The sequence below is a fragment of the Zootoca vivipara genome, chromosome 8 (assembly GCF_963506605.1).
Source record: "Zootoca vivipara chromosome 8, rZooViv1.1, whole genome shotgun sequence".
In the NCBI taxonomy this organism is placed as follows: Eukaryota; Metazoa; Chordata; class Lepidosauria; order Squamata; family Lacertidae; genus Zootoca; species Zootoca vivipara.
In genome coordinates, this window is record NC_083283.1 from 36,102,706 (window position 1) to 36,127,347 (window position 24,642).

The 24,642-nt window shown below is 41.5% G+C and overlaps 1 protein-coding gene across 3 annotated transcripts in view; it reads left to right on the plus strand.

Annotated features, from left to right (window-relative positions):
- Positions 1-12,936: 12,936 nt before the first annotated feature.
- TOX (thymocyte selection associated high mobility group box) overlaps positions 12,937-24,642 on the plus strand; it is a 201,965-nt gene continuing 190,259 nt past the window's right edge. For 2 of the 3 annotated variants that reach the window (XM_035125638.2, XM_035125639.2), the window contains exon 1: positions 12,937-13,779. In XM_035125638.2, the coding sequence (XP_034981529.2) occupies positions 13,654-13,779 (126 nt within the window). In that variant the 5' untranslated portion in view covers positions 12,937-13,653. Of the gene's footprint in view, positions 13,780-19,943; positions 24,627-24,642 lie in introns of those variants that run through there. The other variant, XM_035125640.2, reaches the window with a different exon arrangement.

Consider the following 24,642-nt stretch of genomic DNA (forward strand, 5'->3'; position numbering starts at 1 on the left):
GATTTGGGGGAGCATGTTGTATGAGCAGAAGTCTGCTACCCTTACATGGATACAACCACAAGGATTTCCCCTGAAAAAGTAAGCCAAGCCACACTTATGAAAAAAAAAATCCTCAGTGTCAATCTGATTGGTAAGGATAACTCTTTTTTTTTTGCTTGAAGAGACTAATTGCAATTATATACTGTGTGCTATGCAATTGACTGATGTTTCTCAGAAGGAATGTGCTATATAAATATAACTTTTTGGCACCATATAAATGTATGCTCTAATACTGGAAAATGTTTGAATTTGTACAAATTGGTTCCATTTTTATTTTACTGAAGAATACTTGCACACATTTTTACATGAAGCATTGCTCAAAGTTGTAAAAGGCTGTCTTTAAGTGTGCGCATCAAACTACATGCCTGTTCAGCGAGTGCGAAGTATTTTAAACATGAGAAGACTCCCATAAATAAGCCATATATTTGTTGCATATTTTCCTTTATGCATAAGGACTAGTCACTTTGTGGTGAATATTTCATTGCACTTTCCTCCCAAGGAATGAATGGCAACCATTCACTTGTATCCATATGAAGAGGTGTATTTGAGTACACCAGCAAGAAGCCTGGCTTAACCTGTTCCCTGTCTCTGGTGCCCATCAAGCTGTTGTTTATCTTCATAGACCTGTCCTTTCATCAGTAGAGCCTCATTCTAGGTTCTGTTTTGTCACACTATAGTGCAGGCATCCCCAAACTTTGGTCCTCCAGATGTTTTGGACCACAATTCCCATCTTCCCTGACCACTGGTCCTGTTATCTAGGGATCATGGGAGTTGTAGGCCAAAACATCTGGAGGGCCGCAGTTTGGGGGTGCCTGCTATAGTGGCTTGAGTGTAACAGAGAATTTGGAATTATGTAGTGTTAGGAATTATTATGTATTTGCTATGTTTAGATACTGCCTTTCTGCCATTGCTCTCAAGTGTGTTCATGGTTTAAAATAATGGCTTACAAGTGTTCATTTTGTTTTTAAGACCTACCTTATTTCTGTGGTTTTAAATTGTTTCAAACTGTTTTGAATATTGTGTTTTAATTGTTGTAATCCCTTGGGACCTTAAGGTAATATTATATTATCTCTATATCTCTATCTCTATCTCTATCTCTATCTCTATCTCTATCTCTATCTCTATCTCTATCTCTATCTCTATATTATATTATATTATATTATATTATATTATTATCTATATTATCTATGTATCCCCCTGGGACCTTAAGGTAATATAATATTATCTGTTTTCATTAGATAATATTTCATTAGATATTTCATTCAATATTATCTATTATCATTAGAAAAATAGGGAAAATCTATTTATTTGCTCAGACTTTCCCCTAAGCAGTAAGTAGCACTGCACTCTTCTGCATTGCTATTATCTGTGATTTGGTTTCTCTGTTCCAAATTGTCATCATTTGTATTTTTCCTGTTGTGAACCACTTTGAGATTTCATTTAACAGTAAGTAAGATAGAGATGCTATTAAACACAAACAAGATAAATAAGATTCTGTGCCAGAACTATGAGTAACTTTCCTGTCAGTGGTTCCTTGTTTTCTCTGTTTGGTATCTGTACCACGGCTCATTTTCTATTTTGTTAAAATCCTGAAGTCTGGCCAAAAAGAACTGTAATCCTAAAGAATTCTGGCATTTCTTTTTACCATCATTTCTTCTCCAGCAGAGTTGTCTTCCACACAAGGGAATTTTCACTTTCGCATAGGAGTCTGCAACAGTTCTACTCAATTTCAGGAGACTGATGTATAAGCTGTTATTCCTAAATTGCTCATCCTTCCCCACAATCAAATAGACTACAAATTGGATAAAGTAACTGGCCTTGCCCAACTATGAGGCAGAATTTTCACGCTTACTGAGTTTTGCAACTTTTCAAGCCATTCAGCCATGAAGACTGAGTATGACTTTACTAAGCTGCATATTCCAGGCCACATGTTTTATACATTGTAAAAATGGCATGCAGACTATGTTTGGGGTGGTCACCCTTTCTTCAGTGTACTAATTTAGTCATACTTAATAGAAAACCAAGCCATATGTCAAGACTTCTAATTCAAATATAAGTATATGCAGCAGAAGCACAAAATGCCTAGACTTCAATACAGTATATGTGTCATAACCTTACACTAAAGGTTGCTGGAAACCACAGAAGAAAAATGTTTAGGGGTACTCTCATTCTCCTATTCATATTGAAATACTGCCCCTCAATGAGGCCAAACTTAGATTCACAAAATGTTTAGGGGTATGCGTCCCCCCAGAAGAAAACACTGCTTTTTAGTGGACATACATGTAATTTTGAGGCTCTTGAAGACATAAAATTTAGTATTTTGTGCCAATGGGATGGAGCAGAGTTGTTCTCTTGACACCAGCAATGCTGTTAGATTACCTGTGTGGGGAGAGGCTTGGGCAGGGCAGTGGCATGGGCAGGGGTCAGCACTGAGAGTGCCAGGATGCCTCCGTCAGTACATCCACACAGCTCTAAGTTTGCCACTGCTGCCCAGCCCAGCCCAGATCAGCAACAGGGACATGAGTGTCAGGATGGTGGTTCCACTCTATCACATGGGCTGCTGCTGATTTTAATATTTCAGATTGTTTCCCTGCTCATGTAAACAAAGGGAATCACAAGCCTTAAGACAAATTCCAAGCTCTAGCCAACTGTCTACTTAAGAGCAATTGCTTTTAACTTCTCAAAAGGCTCACTGCACAATCTTAAACATCCATACTCGGCCCAAAACAAGCAGGTTGTTCCTTATTCATGATGAGAGATATGCATGCTGTGTACCCCTTGAAGCTGTCAAGAAGCGGGGCAGGCTATGCAACACACATTTAAAGCACATCACTTCCACTAAAGGATCCTGGGAAATGTAGTTTGTTGAGGGTACTGGGAATTGTAGGTCATGGGGACTACAATTCACAGGATTCTTCATGGAAAGTAATGTGTTTTAAATGTGCGTGGGCTTTGCCTTAAATGTAGGTTAAGGGTCTGCCCGCAATCTGTCTTCACCCAGTGGTCATGGTAGCAGGAGGCTGAGCAGCATGTGGGGGGGGGGAGTTGGTAGGGAAAGGAAGGGGGTTGCCTTTATATATGGCACATGTAAGGAAATTGTGACATTTGAATCTGCTGGGAGGGTGAAGATTTGCAAAATCTGAGGATACAGTGGAACACACTGATGACTTTCAGTATCTGGGCAGAACATCCTGCTGGAAGTTAAAGATTGATCTGACACAGAATTGGATTTGTGACCACAATATTCAGTCACAGTAGCAGATGCAAAATATTCCAATGAAGTGTAAAATGATATTGCTACAGTCTCTTGTGCTTTGCATCTGGTAAAAGTGTAGCATGTGCTGAGAAAAGAGGGCATTCAAACGGTATCTCCTCTTTGAACAGGAATGATACCACTGAGCACTGCTAATTAGGTAGGAGTCCTGCGAACAGAGCATTCAGAGTGGAAAGTAATCTAAATGTGCAGCACAGAAGAGGAAATGAATATTAGTTTAAATACACTGTGCAGGTGAAGGAAGAGTGTTTTGCAGGGTTTCGTCTCAAGGACAAGGACTAACCATTATCAACAGGGCTTGATAGTGTTGTGGTTTTATGCGGGGGAAATGCAATCTGCAACAAGTGTTGCCGTATACTCCCAGCCTCTTTGAGGAGTGTTCCAGTTCAGTATCCTAGCTAGCCTGGAACAAGAGCTTTATAGTGCTCACGGGAGGAGGAAATGCAAAGTTTCACGCCAAGCTTATCTCACAGGACAAAGTTCTTTGTTTTATTGACCTTGCTTTTCAACTGAAAGCCCTCACTGTGGCTCACAACATATAAAAACTGTGATGGGTATACTTCAAACCATTAATTTCAAACAATACAAACACCAGCCTATCTGAACCAGGGCAGAGGCCTGGCATTGTCTTTTCTTGCCTCCCCCTTTTTCTCTCAGAATCCTTCCCACAGGGCAATGGATGGCAGGTGGGGGAAGAGGAGACAGTCCAGCCTGAGTCCAGCCTGCTTTTGTCTTCACCTGGTCCTTCCCACTGGGCATCTGGTCTTGGATTGTCTGTGTTTTGCGAAGCAGTGGTCCAGCAGGAACAGCCATCTGACCATAGTCTTTCCCTGCTTCTCCTACCCCTTTCTCTCTGGGTTCCTTTCCACAGGAGAGGCAATCCAGCTAGACAAGGAAGAGACATCTAATGTTATTCTTGTATGCCCCACTCAACTCTGAATTGTTATCAGGATATCCTGGATCACCCACTGGGGAAAGGCCATAGCTAAGTGGTAGAGCATCTCCTTAACATGCAAAAGGTCCCAGGTTCAATCCCCAGCATCTTCAGGTAGGGCTGGGAGAGACCCCTGCATTGAACCCTGAAGAGCTGCTGCCAACCAGTGTAGACAATACTGAGCTAGATGGACCCATTGTCTGACTCATTATAAGGCAGCTTCCTATGTTGCACATTGTGTTTTCCTGAACTCTTTAGAGCACAACTGGTATTCAAACGGATTAATTTAAAATCAGGGGGGATCACATGTAACTGTTTTTAATAATACTGTATTTCCAAACATAATTGTAAAAAGTTTTAAACAAAATCATTTACAGTACAGGTAAACATGAGGCACCCAAGTTCTTCCTGGCCTGTCCCCATCCCAGTATAGCACAGCATCTCGTGAATTTAAACCTCACAAAACTAAGGTATGCTCTTTAGGGCAAAAGAAAAGGAAATATGCAGCTCCCTGGCCCATGGTAAAGATGAGCTGGAAAAAATCCAGCTCACTAACAGATGACCAGTCCAATTATGTTTAAGCACTTTATGGAAAATCTAGTTTATAGAAAGGTATTTATGGTATTGCAACTGCCTCTCTAGATTCTCTCCGACATATAATTCCTTTTTCAATCTTTCCATAAGAAAATCAATTATTTCATATTCTGTTTCAGTTCTGCTTTGCCTTGCCTCAGTTCTTCCACCCTCAAACTGAAAGCTCCCCCCTCCACCTTTTCCCTTTCTTTCATATCATCTCACAGCTTTCAGGGGGGAAAGCTGTCTTTCTGTATGCTATGTTCTTAGGCTTTAGCAATTTTCCATTTCACTTCTTCCTTGTTATACTTTTTTCCATTTAATATTTTGGGAGAAAATTTGTTCTTTTGAAGGTGAACAGGATCCTGTCAAAATGATTCAAGCCAAGAATGTTTAAGTAGAAAGTTTAGTTTATGCCCAGTTTCCTTTTAATTGCCTTTAACGCTTGGGTTTTTTGGTGTGTTTTTTTTTTAAGTAGAAAGCTCCAACAGAAGACATTCATGTAACTTTTGGGCTTTTGCATGAACACTTGCTGCTGGCTTTGGAGAATGTCCATTCTCAGCTCTGGTATACCTGACCCACTGCTAAGAAACTGGACTGTGTGGGTTTTTCCAGTTGTGCGAGTTTGCCAAATAGAAGAACAGTCCACCTTCCAAACCCCCCTGTTTGCTTAGTGGCTATTTGGTTCAGCACAGTGTATCTATTCAGCTTTAATTTTTTTTACATCCAGAAGAGTTGGAAGAAAGAAGTTAGAGCCACAGTCAACAGATCTTCTGTACCCATTGGCTTTTCTGGGTTCTTATAGTACTTAGTGTATCATTCTGGGGGATGAAACAATTGTGTGCTGTCAAGATGTCTACGCACCATTGACCCCTTCTTAAGTAGATTGATAGTTAAGTGTCTAGAAGGTTGGCACTGTCCTAGTTCACACATTCATCTTCAAACAGGGTGGGTACATGTAATGACTCACTTATACATATAAGTCATCACCTGATCTTGCAGTAATCAAATGATAAATAGTGCTCAGTACATGGTGTAGCTACAATTACTGCTTTCCAGAGGTAGTCACACCTGCGCATAGTGCTATTATGAAAAATACCATAGGTGACCAGTTCTTTCATGCACTTCAGTGGGTATTCAAGTTGCTTTGAAATGAACTTGAAATGGATTGGTGGCATATTGGGGCCTTTGGTTTTTCTTTTCACAAACAATGCAATGTATATTAATTTTTCAATGTATAGCAATTTATATTCCATTTCTATTAATGTAGGCAGTGTACACAGCATCACTTGAAATGGTGGGAGATCTGTTCAGAGCAAATTGTGTGAAGATGAAACTATGCATACAAGGCAAGACTTTCTATATTCTTGTATTTGGGATTTTGAAAAAGTAGAAAAGTGGGAAAGATTTGGAAAAGTGGATAAAAACATTATTTAAACTGGACACTCTATAAATAAGAGGGTACTTCGAGAGTCACCTGGTTGGTTGGTTTGTCACAAACATCCTCATCAAAGCAGGCCTTTATTTAAGACTCATTTATTGTTGCCGCTGATGACTTCTAAAAACTGCTAACCCGCATAATTGAATATTCAAAGCAGACAAGACAGGGAGGGGGACTTGTGGCCCTCCAGATGTTACTAGACTGCAATTCTACTATCTCTGGTCATTGGCCCTGCTGGCTGGGGCTGATGGGAGTAACATCTGGGTGTCGAAGGTCCTCATCATTTGTAGGCCAATGAAGCATCCCTTAGTCCACAAGTAGATTGTCATCTGCCAGTTGGGCATCACTACAATTTAGATCTCTACTAAGAGGGACTTGTCTCTAGTTATGAAAAAACACAGCAAAAGAGATCATGGTAGAGATTTAGGAAATTATGCTTGGTGTAGAGAAAGTTGACAGGGTTTTTCTTCCTCTACCACAGTAACAGATCATGGTATCGCCCCATGAAATTGATTGACAGTAAATCAGGATGAACTTAAATGCTTCTTCACAGAATGGTTTAGATTGCTTCAAACAGGAATTAGATAAATTAATGTAAGAGAAGTCTGTTAGCCATGATGAAACTTCATATTCATGGGAAGCATGTCTCTCATTAACAGTTGCTGTGGGCAAAAATGGGGAAATATTATTATTATTATTATTATTATTATTATTATTATTTATTTGCCCTTTCCAGTAGCATTTAGTTGGTAACTGTGGGAAGCTGAATACTGATGGACCTTTTGGTGTAATCCAGCTGTGTCTCTTATATTCTTATGAACTGAGGCCAGTCCACATATCTGAACTGGAGGTGGGAGGGAGAAGTTCTTCAGAATGGCTCTAATATTGTGAATATTCTAATATGAATACTGAATATTATTGGATTAATCCTGATAATGAAATTTCTAAGAGAATAGGATTGCATGACTGAATGTTTCTCCCATATAAATACAGACACCCCCATTCAAACCTAGAAAACGTGTTTGCCAGGAATAAAGCCCACATGTTAGGGTTCCATGAACCAGGAGGGTTTGTTGTTGTTGTTATTGTTTTATTATTATTAACCCAAGAAGCATTAAGGCATGTGATACTACCACCCGAATTTTGATACAGTTTCAAAAGAAGCTGAATGTCTAGGCTGAACTTTGGAATGTATTTATTTGCGGTGCTCTATAAAAATATTGAGTATCATATCAAGCTTTAACATTTTCCAGCGAAACAGTAATGGAAAGATCATGTATCACTGGCACATCACTGTATATTGTAAGAAAGAGGGCCGATGTGTCTCTGCCTAATTTTTCACAGAGAAATTGTTCAAGTACAGCTCAATTCTGTTAAAATTTATTTCCTCATTGCTGTCAAGGTTGTTGATGTGCTCTGTAAATGCTGATTCAGGAAATCACAATTTTCAAGGTCATCTTTGATGTGCTTTTTAAAAAGTAGACAGACCTCTCTGTTGAGCTGCTGAAGCTTAGAACAGATGCCCAAACATTCTGAAGGAGAATTGTGGTTGAGATTGCCACGTTCCATTAGAAAACGGTGCATTGAACAAACGAGAAATGAAACAAATTAGTTTTATTAATTTATTACTTCAATTCCTAGGCTGTTTACTATCCAAAGATCTTTAAGTCATTTTTACAACACATGAATATATATGTCTACATATGCATAATGAGTACAGAAAAAACCATGTCAACAGATTGTTAGTATTGTGGAGAAATCAGTAATGGTTGCTCCCTGGCTCCAACGGCTCGCTGCCAACAAGCGAAAACTTATTTCTACCATGGGCTGAGTGAAATCTAGCTGTTCGGCGCCAGGAATGGTCACCACTATCTTACTAACCAAAGTTGGTAAAGGTACTCCTAGCAACTTCAATCAACCCATGTTGACAGGAAGTCTTCTTTTGTTAGCTGTTGGCTGTTTCCAGAAAGCACCACCCACAAATGTCTTAGGATGCAAGAGAGTGGGGCTGAATAGACTTGTTCACAATGCTACCGGTGCAAACAAATTTTAGTTGCCAAGAATCTATTTCTTTAAAATGGCTTTAAAATAATTACAGCTATAAATGATTTCAGATAAAGCTATAACACCTTGGCCAATAAACCCAACCCCAGAAAGAGAGGTCTCTGCATGGAGTCCTGTGCGCACAACCAACAGGAATACAGATGTGAATCTGCATTGCAGACAAGAGTAGAACAGAGGTAGGGATTGCTGTGGTTTCTCCCTAGTGACAGCAGTGAGCTCCAGGGGGTGTGCAATTTTGCACCACCACTGAGTGTGAGCTTGAGTTGGGGAGCCAACAAAAGTGAGTGCATTGCTGCCAATGGGGGGTTGCACCCATTGGGACTGGTAGGGTGGAAGTCAGTGAGACCAACAGTAGGTGGAGCCAGAGCCAATTCTACTTCTGCTACTATATTCCCCTTTGCAGAGTTAAAGAAGAACAAAACAGACTAAGGAGGAAACTGACAGACAGGGACACCCCCGGAACTGGTGTAAGTAGAAAAGCAGGCAAGTGGGGGATGGCACAGGGCTGACTGAAGTTGGTGGTGGCAGTGCTCCATTTACCTTAAAGGACACTGATAAATACATGATTGTATATTTGGTAGGTTGGGTTGGTTGCCTCTGTTGTGTTTCTTTATTTTGGATCTGCTACTAGTGTTTATGGCCCCCATAGATTGGCTGTTTTAGTTTATCTCTATTCTATTCTGGGTATATTATCTAATTGCTACACTTTAAAATGTGGATTTTATATTTTTTGTATTTATTTGTGATGATTTTGTAGATCGTTCAGAGACTTCTTTGAAATATAGAGTGGCATATAAACTACCAAAATCCAGACCCATTGAACTAGTAGCGTCCATCTTTTGTTATGGATTAGGACATGCAAATCAATCCAGATACTTAATGAGTTAATGTGGGTGTGCACTGTGTGCAACAAGTCAGCTGTTTAAGGGAAAGGATCCTCCTACTCCCACATGCTTGTTCTGCGTGAAGTTTTCTTGCATTTTCTTGTTCTCTTTTTCATACATTATAAGGCTGAGCACGAAAAGCTGGAGTTTTCTTTTTTAGGAGGGCCACAGGGTAAACAGGAAACCAATTCCCACAGGTCCTAGTGGGCAATTCAGTGAATTAATATTGCACTGGAGCTTCTGCTGCTTCTGGATTATGTTGTTTTATAGCATTCATCTTCTGTATATTGGATATACTGTCATGCTTTACTTTTGAGTGGGCATTTTTCCATTTTGTGTATAAAGAGCAGTATTTAAGTTGAATAAAATAAATATGTATTTTTTGGGGGGGGGACTGGGGAAAGTGATTTTTGGAAGGGGAAATGATATGTGGGGTTTAAAGTTTGGAGCTTAGTGATGTACTTTCACTTTGTGCTCAGTCACTTGTCTCCATCTAGACCAGCACTTTGTTGCCCTGTTGTTGGCCTCCAGAACTTGGCATTTAGAGATATGCTGTCTCTGACATGGAGATGTTATCCAGCTACCTGTACTGATAGGAGCTGCTTCCATTGGTGTAGTATGTAGAAGAGACTTTGGGTGGGTGGGACTTAGGTGTGATGGTAGTAGCCTTGCAGCATAAGTGAGGCTTGTAGAATCCCCACTAGCTGAAGGTACTGTCTGCTTGATGTACATATCTCATTTGAGTTTATAGGAAAGCCAGTTGGATTTGAAGAAAAAAAGAAGTGTTGGTCCACTGCTAGTTAATTTATTGTCTCCCTCCCTCCTGTAAGCTATGAGCTTTTTGCTTTCCCCTGTGTTGTTCAGTTTCGTTAACTGTTTTACTGCTTATGGTTTCAAAGCTCTACAAGCTACCTGCTTAATTTCAAATCCTTTGCTTTTCTATTCTGCAGTTACTAGTGACAAACAGTAATCATCTTGGTAGGTTGTCAGTAAGAAAACCTGCTAAGTTCATTTAGGGTTTCCTGATTTCATTTTCAATTTAACCACCTCTATCTTTGCTTGATAACTTGACCTTGAGCTTTCTATTTCAAGAAAGACAGCATGTGCAAAGAGAACAGTATGGAGCCAGACTTTATCTCATAGGTGATTCAAAATGGGTGGGTTGTTTGATTAAGAAGATATGGTATGTGCAGAACAGAGTTAAACATTCTGAAATGCCACAGCTTCTGCTGTTTGAAAGAAAGCATTTGGAGCAAAGCCAGCTTAAGCCTTAAACTTAAGCACACTTACTTGGAAGTAACTCAATTTCCATTTAAATCAATGTGATTTACTTCCATGTAAATACATCTGGGTTCAGGAAACCACCTTGACAGTGCTAACAATTGAGGCAAACAGAATGGGAGATTGACAGAAACGGCTCCCCAAGTCTTTTTGCATTCAAATGGATTGTGGAAGGATGTGTGGGACAGAAAAGAGTAGAACTTTGAGATTTTGGAGAAAAACATTTAAAAATGCTTGATATTTTACTGGACAGGGCTGGGCCTTAGCTGCCCTAGCAGACCAGACTCCACTGACTTTAATCCAAAAGCAACATAAATGAAGAATGGAAACAATGCAACAAACTAAAATACTAAAATGCAACAATGGTGATACATTGTAACTGTGTTTCAGAGACACCCTCTCAGTTAACCACATATACTAGTAACTAGGAGTGGGCTCAGCTGTAAAGGGCTCTAATCCCATGCACTCTATGCATACATGTAAATCTGCCACTGTGGACATGTGTTTTTTGTATGTATGGTTATAGGGGCAGAGACTCATCAACCATTTTGCCCAAGCCTGCAAGGAGTTCAGCTTGACAAATGCTGACGAATTTTCTACATGTAGGGATTTTTCTACGTGATTACTAAGATTATAGGACCAGGACCATCCTGTGTGATAGCCCTGTACATGCTGTACTTGTTTTCCTATCTAGAGCACTAAAATTATAATCTGTAAAGGCAGGGAAATGGAAAAAATTTGTTTCACTATATATACCAAAATAAAAGATTTTATAGATCAGTTAAGCAAAATGATTATCATCAGATCCTATGAATTAATGCACATTCAGTTGTCTTTAGTGTTAAATGAATTTAATTACTTTTATAAAATACTTTTATAAATGTTGACTACAACTGAACCACATACTTTTACCAATCCTTGAATTAAACAAACCTGAGTGGCCAAATTTGCATGACAACAAAACTAGAACAGGTTTGTTGTGGGGATTAAATGGGGGAGGGCGGAACCCTAAACACCACCTTGAGTACCCTAGAGAAAAAGGTGGGATACAAATGCAATTAATTCAATAGTAAAAATAATGTTTTGTGTTTTCTTCTCCTTTTTTTGGCCTCTGCTGTTGTCCCCACCCCCCATGCACACTACTTTTCAAAGCTTTGCTTTACTTTCTTATGCCACTTTCCAGTTTCATTGTCCTTAATAATCATAACCAAAAGACTATGTTTTCAAGATGCATGTGTCATCTAGAATTGTACATTCTCAAGTCCTGCCACTGCCACTGCATCCAGGTGGCTGATAATAAATGAAGTCATTATTCCCATTTTTTGTGTTGGACAACTGAGACCCAAATTGCTGAGGGAAAGATGCCACATGCCTTAGGAGTTCCCAAGTGCATGGGGAAGTTCCCTGTATTGTCTTACTGCTCTGTGAGCATTCAAAATCTCTTTGTGGTGTGCAGTAGGTAGGCCATGCCAGTGAAGCTTTGAATTGCGTCTCTCAATCTTCATCTTGACTATTGCTTAATTTCAAAATTGCTCATTTCAGTGGTAGAGTGTCTGCTTTGCATGCAAAAGGCCTCGCCTTCAATCCCAGTATCTCCAGGTAGAGCTGGAAGGCACTCGCTGCCTGAAACCCAGGACAGCCAGTGCCGATCAGTGTTGACAATATTTTGAGAAAGGTCGACATAAGGCAGCTTTTTGTGCAAAATGCCTTGAAGCATCAATCTTGCCTTCTGGACATAGGGTGCTTCCTCATACAATGTCAGACCACCAAACCACCTAGTCCATTTCTACCTTGCACTCACCATGACCCGTTCAGGATCTCAGAGAGTTTCACATCACCAGCTCCCTGGCGAGGCACGGCCCCGAACCAGCAGCTCACTGCAAGCCCAGTTAGATCCGTTGTTCCGAGCATGGCGCTGATAATGCCAAGGTTTCAAGTTCACTCCGTGTAGGTGACAGCTGCATATTCCTGCATTGCTGGGGCTTGCACTCACTGATCCTCGGGGTCCCTTTCACCTCTGCAATTTGGCGATTCTACACTTCTAAGCTGCAGGCTGGAGCTGCCTTGAAGTTCAACTCTGCACATGCTCAGAGGCTCTCCCCTCTCTTCCACATTGCTTCAAACGGCCCAAGACAGAGTAAAGCTAAACTACTGGGGACAGGCAGGAAATGGGGGCTCAGCCTTGCTCTTAAAGTCCTAGCACCCACCAACCCACATTTTCTCTCTTCTTTTCATTGTCTCCTGTCTCTCTCTCTCCCCCCCCCCAACCCCCTTTTGCCTCGTTTTCCCTTCCTTCTTCCTACAGAAGCGCGGAGATGCCATAGTAACTAGCCCGGGTAAGGGGAGAAGTGCAGGAGGAGAGTTGGCAAGGGAGGCCTGGCTGGCGGGCGCCACAGCGCCCCCTGTCTGCGCTCCGCGCGCGCTCCGCGGCGAAAGCAGCAAATGGCTCTGGATTCGCGAGCTCCTTTGTGTGGAGCACACTCGCAGCGAAGCGGCCGAGGCGCACGCCGGCTGCCTCCTCTCCGCCCTGCCGCCAGCGACGCGGGGCAGCCCTGCCGGAGCTGGGGATCCGCCTCAGTCCGTAGCCCAGCGGCTCGACGGTAGCTTGCGGGGGCTGGTGCTTTTTCCCCCGGCTCTCTCCCTTGACTCCTCTCGAGGCGGGGAAATAAAGACCTCCGAAATAAAGCCGCTGAACAGAGAGCGGAGAGAGCGAGCGAGAGGGCGCGGGCTGGGCAGGGAGAGGCGAGGGCGCCAACTCTCTTCAGGCGCAGCGCGGTCCTGGGCTGCTTCGGCGAGCGGCGCGTGGGGGGACAACGGAACTCCTCGAAGTTACCTGCCCGGCCGTGAGAGAGAGAGAGAGAGAGAGGGGAGGACGCTTTTGCCTCAGGTAGCCGTCGCCGCGCCAGGCGAGCCCGGTGCTTTTTGGAAGAGTTTCTCTCCCCTCCCACCAGCCCTTCTTCTCTTTTACGAACCGCAAACGGATGTGAGGCAGGGAAGGTGTTTCTTTCCCAGCCCCCCTCCTGCCTGCTTCTCCTCAGGCACCTCAGTTTTCAGGGGTTTCCCCGCCCCCCGCTTTCTCTCTCTCTCGTTTTGTTTTGTTTTGTTTTGCCTGAACGCCGACGCGAAGCGGGAAGACGAGGAGTTTGCTTGATGTTTTAGTGCGATGGACGTACGATTTTACTCGCCGCCGCCTCAGCAGCAGCCGCCGCCGCCCTCGCAGTCCGCCACCGCTCCGGAGACCCCTTGCCTGGGACCTTCTCCTTGCTTGGACCCCTACTACTGCAACAAGGTGATTCGGCGTGAGGGGGGCCCTAGCTACCCCCCCCACCCTCTCTCTTTCCTCGAAGGGAGTTTGGCTTGGTTGGTAGATGGCTGGGCAGCTTGAGCGAGACTTGGAGCGGGGCAGGTTGCAGGCTGGAGCCAAAGGCACCACCAGCGTCGTGTGTGTGTGTGTGTGTCTGCTTGCCTTGGCGTTGTGCAATGTTTGTGTTGTGCGCGACGACGGGGGAGGCAACTGGGCGCTTTTGCGAAGCCCCTCTCGGCCTCTTGTGTGGGGTGGCCTTGGGCGCCTTCAAAATGCAAATCCATGAATTGGCCGAGGGAGGGAGGGAGGGGGGGGGAGAGAAAGCCGCCTCGGGCTCGCAGCCCTTACTCGTGAGTAAGTCCCATGGCAATTTATGGAGAATCTAACGTAGGGAAATGTTCCCGGGACTGCAGCCCTGCCTAAGCGCAAAGTCTTTTCTCAAGTGCTCTCTCTTCCCACGCTTGGGATGCTCATGCGGGAGATTTAAATTCACTCCTCTTTTGGGTGTTACTTTAGGGGAGGGAGACTCGAAGGACAAAGCGTGGTCAGATCGTAGCCTGGCCACGGTTGGGGTGGGTGGGGTACTGGGGGGGGGGGTGTTCCAAATTGCAGAAGCGTGGCACGTTTTGTATTGAATAGAACGAAGCCCAGAATCAAACTGCATCCATTCCCTTTATAACTTGATTCAGCGCCATCAGAGCAAGTTTTCTCCTAGGTAGGAAAGACGAGGCGGAATTTGCAACGCCCGGTGCAGGACAGAAAGAGAGTGGAGTGTACTGCTCAAGAGTTTCGCGGGACTTATTCCAAGTATGTGTGCGTAGGGTTGCAGTCCGGGTCGTCTTCTGTCTGGTTTTGTGCTACGCTTAAGGCTTCTGCCCCAGAACTTCAGGGCCACTGATTCCTTATTTTCCACATTCTTTTTTCTCCCTGGCTTCAGCCAGCTGCTAAGCCTACTATGCATGATGTGCAACGCTCCCCCTCCACTCCTCTGTTGTAGAATGGGCAGTGCTGGCCATAGGAAATAATCAGGAAGTGTAAGCTTTCCAAAACACTCCCCCAGGAGGGGAGAGGAACAGAACTGTGAGCAAGCATTGGTAGTAAGATTTGTTTAAACCTGGGTGCCTGTTAAGCTTTTGTTTAAGCGGATAGCCTGGAAGGCTGGAGCTTTTGCAGGCAGCACCAGATCTTTTTGTGTATGTGCCATATAAACGCCTCATCTGACTAATCAGCACCTGGCTATTCCTTGCTTGTTGGTGATTCTGTGCTTGGTTATTGATTTGCAACAGAGAAGGAGTTAAAGATGCCTTTTACAAAAGGGGAGTGTGTTCACTTTATGTTCGAAAGTGGAGTGTGGGCATAAGCCCTGGGGTTTTTTTTCTGTCGTCACCAGTGTGTTTGTGTTTACGGTAGGAGCTATTTCAAGTGTTTGTCTAAGGCAAAATGCACCTAGACATAGTGCTGTAAATACACACTTCTGTTTTGCTGCTTGTTTAAAAACACAAACTGTTGCACTGTGATAAAGACCCATTCACTTTTCAGGAAATATTTCCTGCATGATATCATCTGTCATTCATTATTTGTGGAACACTGATGAGGACAAGACTTAAGAGTGTCCTAACATCTTAAACTTGGAGCTTGATGGCAGAAATTCATTAGGTTGATTTGTGTACAGTGATCATCTGGGCTGCAGCACTTGGGCTTTTAATTGTTACAATCAAGTAAAACCCTTCCTTTGGAAAAGTTACCTCTTTTTTAAAGAAAGAAAAAAAGGATTTAAGTTTGGATAGCAGGAATGAGCCCTGTATATGTGCCAGGCTGTTCATGTGCTAAGGCTTCTTAAGTGTACTGAGCAATGATGATTATAGAACTACTTTCACTCTGTGACTTGCCACTATAAAATATAATCTCGATTATCTTTTATTGTGAATTGTAAGCCTGCCATGCTGAAAAGTAAAGAAGCATTGGGTAGAATTAATGACATAAGCGCCAAAGTGCCTGAAGAGCCATTTGGCAATGAAAACTGGACGAACGGTTATTAAATCTATCAGTGATTTAAAGCTTCAAAAAGAAGGTAATGACTTGAATACACATTTCGCTCATCATACTCAAGATGGTGAGCCAGATTTAATTTAAAAGTTAAATGCTTTGGAAAATCAGGAATTACGTTAATATATTAAATCATTTTCCAATTAAGTGCTTTAAATCATTTTGGGTGGCTATCATTTCTGATTGAATAAATTAATTTAGAAAGCTTCCCCCCTTCTCTGTTTGCCCTATGTTCCTAGTCAGTTTTTTATTTGCCACCACCACCCCCCCGAAAAAACCTGGTTAAGTCCAAGCATAAAGAAGCAAACTTTTTTTGACTTTGAAAATGAGGCACCCTATTCAACTTAGTCAGGACTGATAATGGATTTCAGAAATGCTCAGTTGTAAGACTTGCTCTGTTCTTGTTTCTTTCTCTCTTTTTCTCTTTCTAAGCTTAGGAATGACATACCAGGAATGTTTCTTGTAAAACAAGATTCTTGAAGCAATGTATATCTCTGTCAAACAGCCCTGCCAACGACCATTGATTATAGAAAATGGAATTAGAGTAGCTTTGCTGGCTGGGCCCCTATGAGGCATGTGTTGACTGATCATCTCATTTTCCTCCAGTCCCTCAGCCCCATCTATCCAGGCTGATTTAACATTGTTATAAAGCCTTAACTTTATGTGTGCTGTTGTTCTTGGGTACAAAGAACATTTTTATGAACAGTGTTGGAGAATTCCCCCCCCCAAATGCTGCATCATCTTCAGCAGATTTTATGAGTACAGATGCAATGAGAAGCCCTATAACCTAGAACACTAATAGCAGACGTATGCTTGTGTTCACAGTTTCCTCAGAACTTTCAAGCTGATTAGACATTGCAGGGCAAACTTGTTTGCTTTGTATAAATTGTACTATAAGCTGCATTTACTTCAGAGTGATCCCCTTTAAGCCAGTAGAGTGGATCACAGTCTTAAACTTGTTTGAAATGATTGGCAATCAATCAGTGATCCTCAGGTGCAGGTCTTCTGACATACAATGTCATAGTTCATGTGTAGTATAAGAGTTGGCCGTATCTACACATGTCCGTGCTGCAAGTTAAAATGAATCACCCTTGACCATGCTTTAAATAACATACAATTAGCACAGACATTTCTGCTCAGCTGATTTTTCTGTTGGCTGTCTTTGTTTCAAAAGATGACTGAGGTCTTTATAAACTTAAAAATAATGTCCCGAAACATTTTAGTTGGCCATTGCCATGTTTTGCCTTTCTGCATAGTGTGCTTTGTACGTATTGTATTGGATCATGTTTCTTTCCCATCAAAACCTCAGAGGGAGAAAAGTGAAAGAACAATGCAAACAATGTTGGTTATGGCAACTGTGTGAGGTATCTCTTGTACAAACAGAGAGAATGGATGGTATGCTGCTGTATATAGGTCAGCCTTTGAAATAACATAGTGAAGCTCATAGGCTGGGCAGGCAGATTTAGACTTGAGGTAATATGGTTTAGCTCTGAAACTTCCAGGAGAGCTGTTTAGGGATGGCAGCCTAGATCCTCATAACTTAAATTTCCCTGGAAACAATTATGGTGTTATATGCACAGGGTGTGAGCACAGCAGTAAAATAATCCACTAGCCTTCTGCTGTTTAGAGATGTCATGCCTTTAGTTTGAAGATATGCCCATGAAAACCAGTATATACTCCTTACATACACTGATTTCTTAAGTACTGTGAGTAGACGGTTGCTTATAATTTTTCTAAAGTTGCTGTTATTTTGAGCACAGCTGAACTGTTTAAGTATCTGCTTTAATATAATTTTGTTTTGACACTTGTAATAACAGAGATGCTGACTTATGCCAACAACAGGAGGGGCATAATGGCCTTTATGGCTCCCAGTAGCTAGCATTGCAAAATTATGTACGGATTTTCTCCCACCCCCTGAGATTTACTGGTAAATATATATATGCCTATGGCTCATTTGCTGTTTAATTCTTTATACTTGTCAATCCAGTGGAAAAATACAAGCTGATTAGATAGAGAGAAAAACGTAGACTAAACAAAATGGGGGCAGGGAGCAATAAGGAAATGAGTACATAAAACAACTTAGTGGGCAAGTAGTATTTTAAAACTTCTTTGTGACTCCATAGTCAGAAAACCATGGTATTTTCAACAAAGATTCTTGTTAGTCTTTAAGGAGCTATAAGACTCTTTGATACTTTATCTATGTTGCAATCTACAACACAATGCAAAACAACTACCCCTTGGAAAATGTTTATAGTGTTTATTTTACTATTGTATCTTTATCATGCCAAACCAAAACTAAAATTGAGCTCTTTATAAAATGTCCCAGAAGTGTATCTCTTTCACAAGCATGCTTTGTTTCTGATGCTTGGTAGTCTAACTCCTACTCCCCATTGAATTCTAGGAGATTCCCTCAGGAAAACTCTTAAGTGCTTATGTAGCTAATATTTTGAAAAAATTCAACATCTGTGTGGGATCAATTGGGTATTGAATTTATTTTGTTCTTTATTGTTTTCTTGAAAGGGTAGTTTAGGGTGCTCACAAAACATTTTTACTCCATATTTGTGAGTTCCTCTTAAAGAGAGAGAAACTGCTTGTATTACTGATTTGTCGTGTTGATGTTTTTAATAAGCTTTGGTACATTTTATGGTACCAGTTAATGGCCACTACTTTTTGTGGACAAATTAGATTGCAGCAGCCAATATGGTACCCTTCAGACATTGGGTACCATCAACCCCAGCCATCAGGGATGATGGGAGTTGTAGTTCAGCATCACATAGTGAATTAGATTCTCTAATCTGTGTGTAATAATGAGTGGCTCAGACCATCACTTTACCTATAAGCAGTGACTTCTGCCAGTCCTCTCTTGGGAAAGGCCTGCACAAAACATACTTTCATGAATGGATTCAGCAGGAGCCCTAGATTCCTATTCATTGCAATTCTTATGCAGCTGAAATATTTGCTGACCACGTTGAACTGGGACATGGATGAGGCCCTTCAGATGCTGTTGAACTCAAGTTCCCATTAGCTCCAGCCAGTCTGTGGTCAGCAGTTATGGGAATTGTAGTCCAGCAACATCCGGAGTCTCACAGGTTTCCCAAACCCTGGTGTGGGGAAATCAGGATATATTGTTCAGCTTGACCTGTCACAGTTTGAAATTTTCAGCTCTTAGGTCCTGATCTTGAAAGTCTTGTGTCCTTTGATACCAAAAAGTATTAGATAGCATAGAACTATTTTCACAGTTACATTTTTTAACAAACAAACCACAGAAGTTTTGATAATAACATAACCTAATAAAAATATAACATAATAAAATATATTTAGGCTCCCTACCAAGGATACAAACCTAGTAAATGAAATGCCATTGATTCCAATAGACTTTGCTCAGAGGCATGTCTGTTTAGGATTAGGGTCTGAATACTTGCATTAGGTGAGAGACCAGAATTCCTGAAACTCTATATCCAAGGCTGACACAATAGCACATACTGAATACTCCTAGCACAAGCTTTCCCCTTTCAATCAGGGTTTCACAAACTTTTAATAGAAAGTAGGCATCCATTCTCTTCTATCCATGCTCTTTGTGTCAAAACGGTGGCAATGTCTGACTTTTTTTTTTAAGTGAAAGTGGTGCTTGCTCTATGTGGATGTTTTCATTAAGGAATTGTTATTCATTAAGAAACCTGTTATAAGCTGATCAGTAAATGAGGTTCTCAATGCATGTGCCAATAGACAGTTAATTATAGACAGTGAGATAAGGAATTTGCTTAACCCAAATGAGATTTTTCTGGTGGTAGGTAACATCCCCCCCCTACAACATTGGGCTTGAAAATGGCAACCTTGTAATATACTCTGCAATGAAAAGTACATTCCAGTTTGGCAACAGATTAGACAAAATATTCTATTCAGTTTCTTGTCTGTGCTGCAATGTTCAGTGTACTGTTCGGTGGATAAATGATCTGGGCTGAAGATACATCTTTTCTATTTGCATTTTAAATGTCTGTTTGTATGTATGTAGTCCTTTGATGTTCTTTTGCATATACAGTATATGCAATTATGTGTGTGTGTGTGTGTGTGTGTGTGTGTGTGTGTGTATATATATATATATATATATATATATATATATATATATACTGTATATAGTTACTTTCTTCAAATCTACTTTAGTGCATAATCCAAGTGAAGTTTGTTTTTGTATAACTGCTGCGCCCCCAACTGCTTGTCCAACCATTTGATTTTGTTGGTTGTTGGGTCACCAGTCTTGATGATTCTGAATAGCTTGCATACCCATATTTGTGTATGAAACATGTTGGATTACCTTTACACTAGACACCAGTAGCAAATGATTAGCTAATTTTCTTTAAATTGTTGCACACACTATACATATATATTGTAGCTATTGGCTGTGTTTAAACAACTGCATTGTCTCCAGGTCTATTTCTGAGTACAAATTATTTACTGCCATTAAACAAACAACTTGGCGTGATGGTACTGAAGGACTGCTTTCTTCCTCATGGACCGCCTGAATGGTGAAATTCTCATTGGAGTTTCTTTGCCCACAGAGCTGGCCCTGCCATTAGGCAAAGTGACATTAAGCTGCCTCAGGCATCTGATTTTGGCTGTCACGAAAGGGCAGCAAACTTCTTTTTTAAGAGGGGGAGAGATGCTTGCCAAAATAAGTGGCTGTGGGTACTTTGCACCTTTGAGCATGCCATGTCCTGAGTTCTGTCTCAGACAGCAAAATATTTGGGACTGGCTTTGTTCTCTGAGTCCCCAGCCTTTGAAGGTGAGGTGGATGGTCTGGCCTTTGCTGTGGAAAGGCCTTTTCTATGGTGGTGACTCAATTATGGAACAGTATCCCCAGGGATGCAGGTGACGCTGTGGGTTAACCACAGAACCTAGGGCTTGCTGATCAGAAGGCCGGTGGTTCGAATCCCTGCGACCGGGTGAGCTCCTGTTGCTCGGTCCCAGCTCCTGCCAACCTAGCAGTCCAAAAACACGTCAAAGTGCAAGTAGATAAATAGGTACTGCTCCAAGCGAGAAGGTAAACAGTGTTTCTGTGCACTGCTCTGGTTCGCCAGAAGCGGCTTTGTCATGCTGGCCACATGACCTGGAAGCTGTACGCCGGCTCCCTCGGCCAATAACGTGAGATGAGAGCCGCAACCCCAGAGTCGGTTACGACTGGACCTAATGGTCAGGGGTCCCTTTACCTCTATCCCCAGGGCAGCTTCTTTGTGCTTTTTTTGTTTTAGCATTGAGTGAAGACAGTTTTATTTGCTCAGGCCTTTTACATTTGGTGGTTGTGATAAGGTACAACTGGTTGTTGTTCATATTGTATTGAATTTTTTTGGTCAGCAGTTTAACTACGTAGCATGAATTAATCTGAAATCCTTTTGACAGAACAGCAGGAGAGGCAATTTTTGGAATAAGTGAATAAAAGTATCAGTCATTCCTGCCGCTATCACTTCTTTGGCTGGCTTGTCCCATAGACCATAATGCCACTGAAGACAACAGCAACTTGTCACGAGAAGCCCTGTATCAGTCCCCCTCCCCAATACTGCCACCTTGTTTATTCAGTACATAGGCCTTTCTCAGGACTGTACACATCATACGTTTAAAACCACTGGGAGCTGTAGCTTATCTTTCACAGTGCTACAGTGCCCAGCACCCTTAACAACCTTTAATTCCAAGGGTTCTTTGGGAAAGTCATGTGCTTTAAATGTGTGGTGCTTACACAACCACTTTCTCCTTCAACCATCATTCTCTGCTTTTCAGTTAATTGTCTTCCATCTCTCAGCAACCACAGCCTGACTTTAAACCTCCTTCTTAGCCCTCTGCTTTGACATTGCCCAGTACTTCTGTCCTTCCTTCCTATCTTATCCCTCAAAGCTGCATAAGCTATGGATGGGCAACTGGTCCAGATGTCACTGGACTCTAATGCCTATCAGCCCCAGGTGGTATAATCAGGGATGAAGAGAGTTGTCATCTAACAACATCTGGGGGGGGGGCGCACAGGCAGCTTGCACTGGCATTAACTTTTCCTGCAGTGAGCCTTGTGCAAAGGTTTCAATGCTGCGAGCCAGATAATTTTCTAGTACTTTTATTTTCCATGGGAAATTTTCCATTTCTTAAATTCATTAGTAATGATGTCAACATCTAATACCATATTGGGCAAGCTTGGAAGCTTTTAACTTTGTTAACTAACTAGAACTACAATAAATATGCTAAATTAGATAACTAACTTGATTCTTTTCTGATGCATTGGGGGGGGGGATCCAATTTTTCAAAAAAGAAGCCCACATCACTGGAAGGTTTTTCTATTTTCCTATCTTCTCCCTAGTATTCTTATCCTGTATAAGCTATGTATTTCCTCAGCTAAACCTAACATCCTAGAAAATGCCCCCCTCCACACAATCCCAACCTCTCTGGGGCACAGATGGTAGGAGGGAAATACTGTAGGACAGGCAAAACAAGAACAACCAAAAAAACCTGTGTACCATTTGTTGAAGTCAATTATATCCAATTCAGCATTGTTTTCAAAGGTATATAAGGTACTGGCAACATACAGGGATTTATGTGTAACTTGTGTCCAATGTGGGCCAGTGCATACTGTGGTTCATGTGATGGGTTTCTCAACATTTGGAGGAAATGCCTCCATCGCGCATGTGATGGACTTATTGAAACTGATACTATCAAAAGAGGGATACAGTGTTTGTGTGGAAACAGCAATACCAGGGTATAGGCATCCTGCCTATGGTGGCTCTGTCTGTACTAAGGATCAAAGGCTTCACCTCTTTCATTCCAGCTTTCTCTCTACTTGTGCTCACTTTCTCACTGTTTTCCACAATAGGGGAGCATAGGACACTATCCATATCTAGCATGCCTACTTGATTCTTTAGGATGCTAGTCTGCCTGCTATGCTCAAAGGGAAGTTGATGTCCCTGCTGTCATTAGATGGGGAAAGGGATTTAGTACAAGAACATGAATTTCTTTTCTTTTTTCTGCTGTGGACAGTGCTGAGGTAATCCAATGGTGTGTCATCTAGGGCAGAACTTTGGGTGATTTGCAATAGAATGGAAGGATTTCTGCCCCCTAATTGCTAAACAAGAGCAATACACCGAAATGATCCTTCTCCAAATTAGACTGCTGAAGTGAAAAAAAGAAGAAGCTTTGAGTAACCAGGAATGGATTTTTATGTGAAAGGACTGTGAGTTCAGCTTATTTCTGGTACTCAAAGCAAATCCTTGTGCTCAGTAGCTGCTCAGAGGGAGGCTCCATGTTCTTGGTTATTCCTTTGGAGCAGGCTATTGCTTTCTTGCCCTATGTACACACAGAGGAGGATCACTTTGTCTAATCCATGTAAAATTTCATTTATAGTAAAGGGAGAAAAGTACTATCATTTTACAGTTTTTTGTGTTATATATTGTGGTTAGGCTGAGTTGTATCCTGTGTGTTCTCGTCCATTAGTGTGTCCTCTCATTCACTAGTTAGTTTCACTTTGTAAGCTTAAGATTTCATACTCAAGGTCTCTTAACAGTTTGGGCATAGTTAATCTGTGTGGGGTAGCCAACATAATGCCGTACAGATGATATTGGACTATAGCTCTCATTGGCTCTAGCCAGCTGGCCAATGGCCAAGGATGATAAGAGATGTAGTCCAAGAGATGTATACGGATTGATTACTCCTGATCTGGAATAATAGAATCATAGAGTTGGAAGAGACCACAAGGGCCATCCAGTCCAACCCCCTGCCAAGCAGGAAAATCTATACTGAGCAATCCTCTCTGGGTTAAGAATGTAACTAATAAGAAGTTACTTGCCTATGCTTTGGAAGAATCCTAAAAACACTCACACACTAGTATTCCTCCAGAAACTGACCAGTCTATCTTCTGCCCATCTCCACAAGAAAACAAATCTTTATATCTGTATGTCTCCTCACCCCGTTAGTATATGATGTTATAACTACTGAAGTTGTTTCCCTAAAAATCCACATCCCTTGCCCATTTAATAGCAGTAAATAAACTACCAGTTCTGTGGTTTTCAGCCATGAACATAATAAATGACACTATAGTTCTCCTTCTTTCAAGTTCTAGCATTGTGATACTTCAGTATTATATTCCATCACCGCCACCCTTTGCGAATGCAATCAAATTTTTTGAATGGGCTATAATTCTTCCACTTTGGGCAAGGCCATCCTTACATCTGACAATAAATGTTTAATGTGTTGTATTTCTGCCCCCCCCCCAAGATACATGTATTGTAAAGCTTGTCAATTTATTTCTGGATCAGTCCAGTTTGTGTTGTTTACAAGACTTGCTTTCCATGGAAGTGGCTTCCAATGTTACAAAGTCCCTTTGGCAAAGAATAAAATTAAGCTGATACACATTGTGCATATCAGCCTCAAGTAGCATGCTTTAAAAAAGGAAGTAAATGTAAAATGGCAAGAAAAACTTTCAACAAAGCACATTTTACATTTGGCAAATGCAGTAATTAAAATTAGTCATAGAAACCTACAGATAGTAGAGCTTAGCATCATAGTTAATGATTTATTTTATGTTAATGACTTTCTGCTAGGGCATAAAAGACTGCTCATAATGGACTCTCAATGCTCTATTCAGTTGCCAAGGATAATGGGATAATCTTCCCCAAAATTAAGCTTTTTTGAAGTATATTATGCTGTTATTTTTCAAGTTAACTCTTCAAAATTTATTGCAGCACTAATCTTTCAAGACCTACTTGTATCCTTAATGGAAATGTGTTTTAGAAACATCAGGTTCCTTGCTCGTTAACCAGGTCAGTTAATTATGTT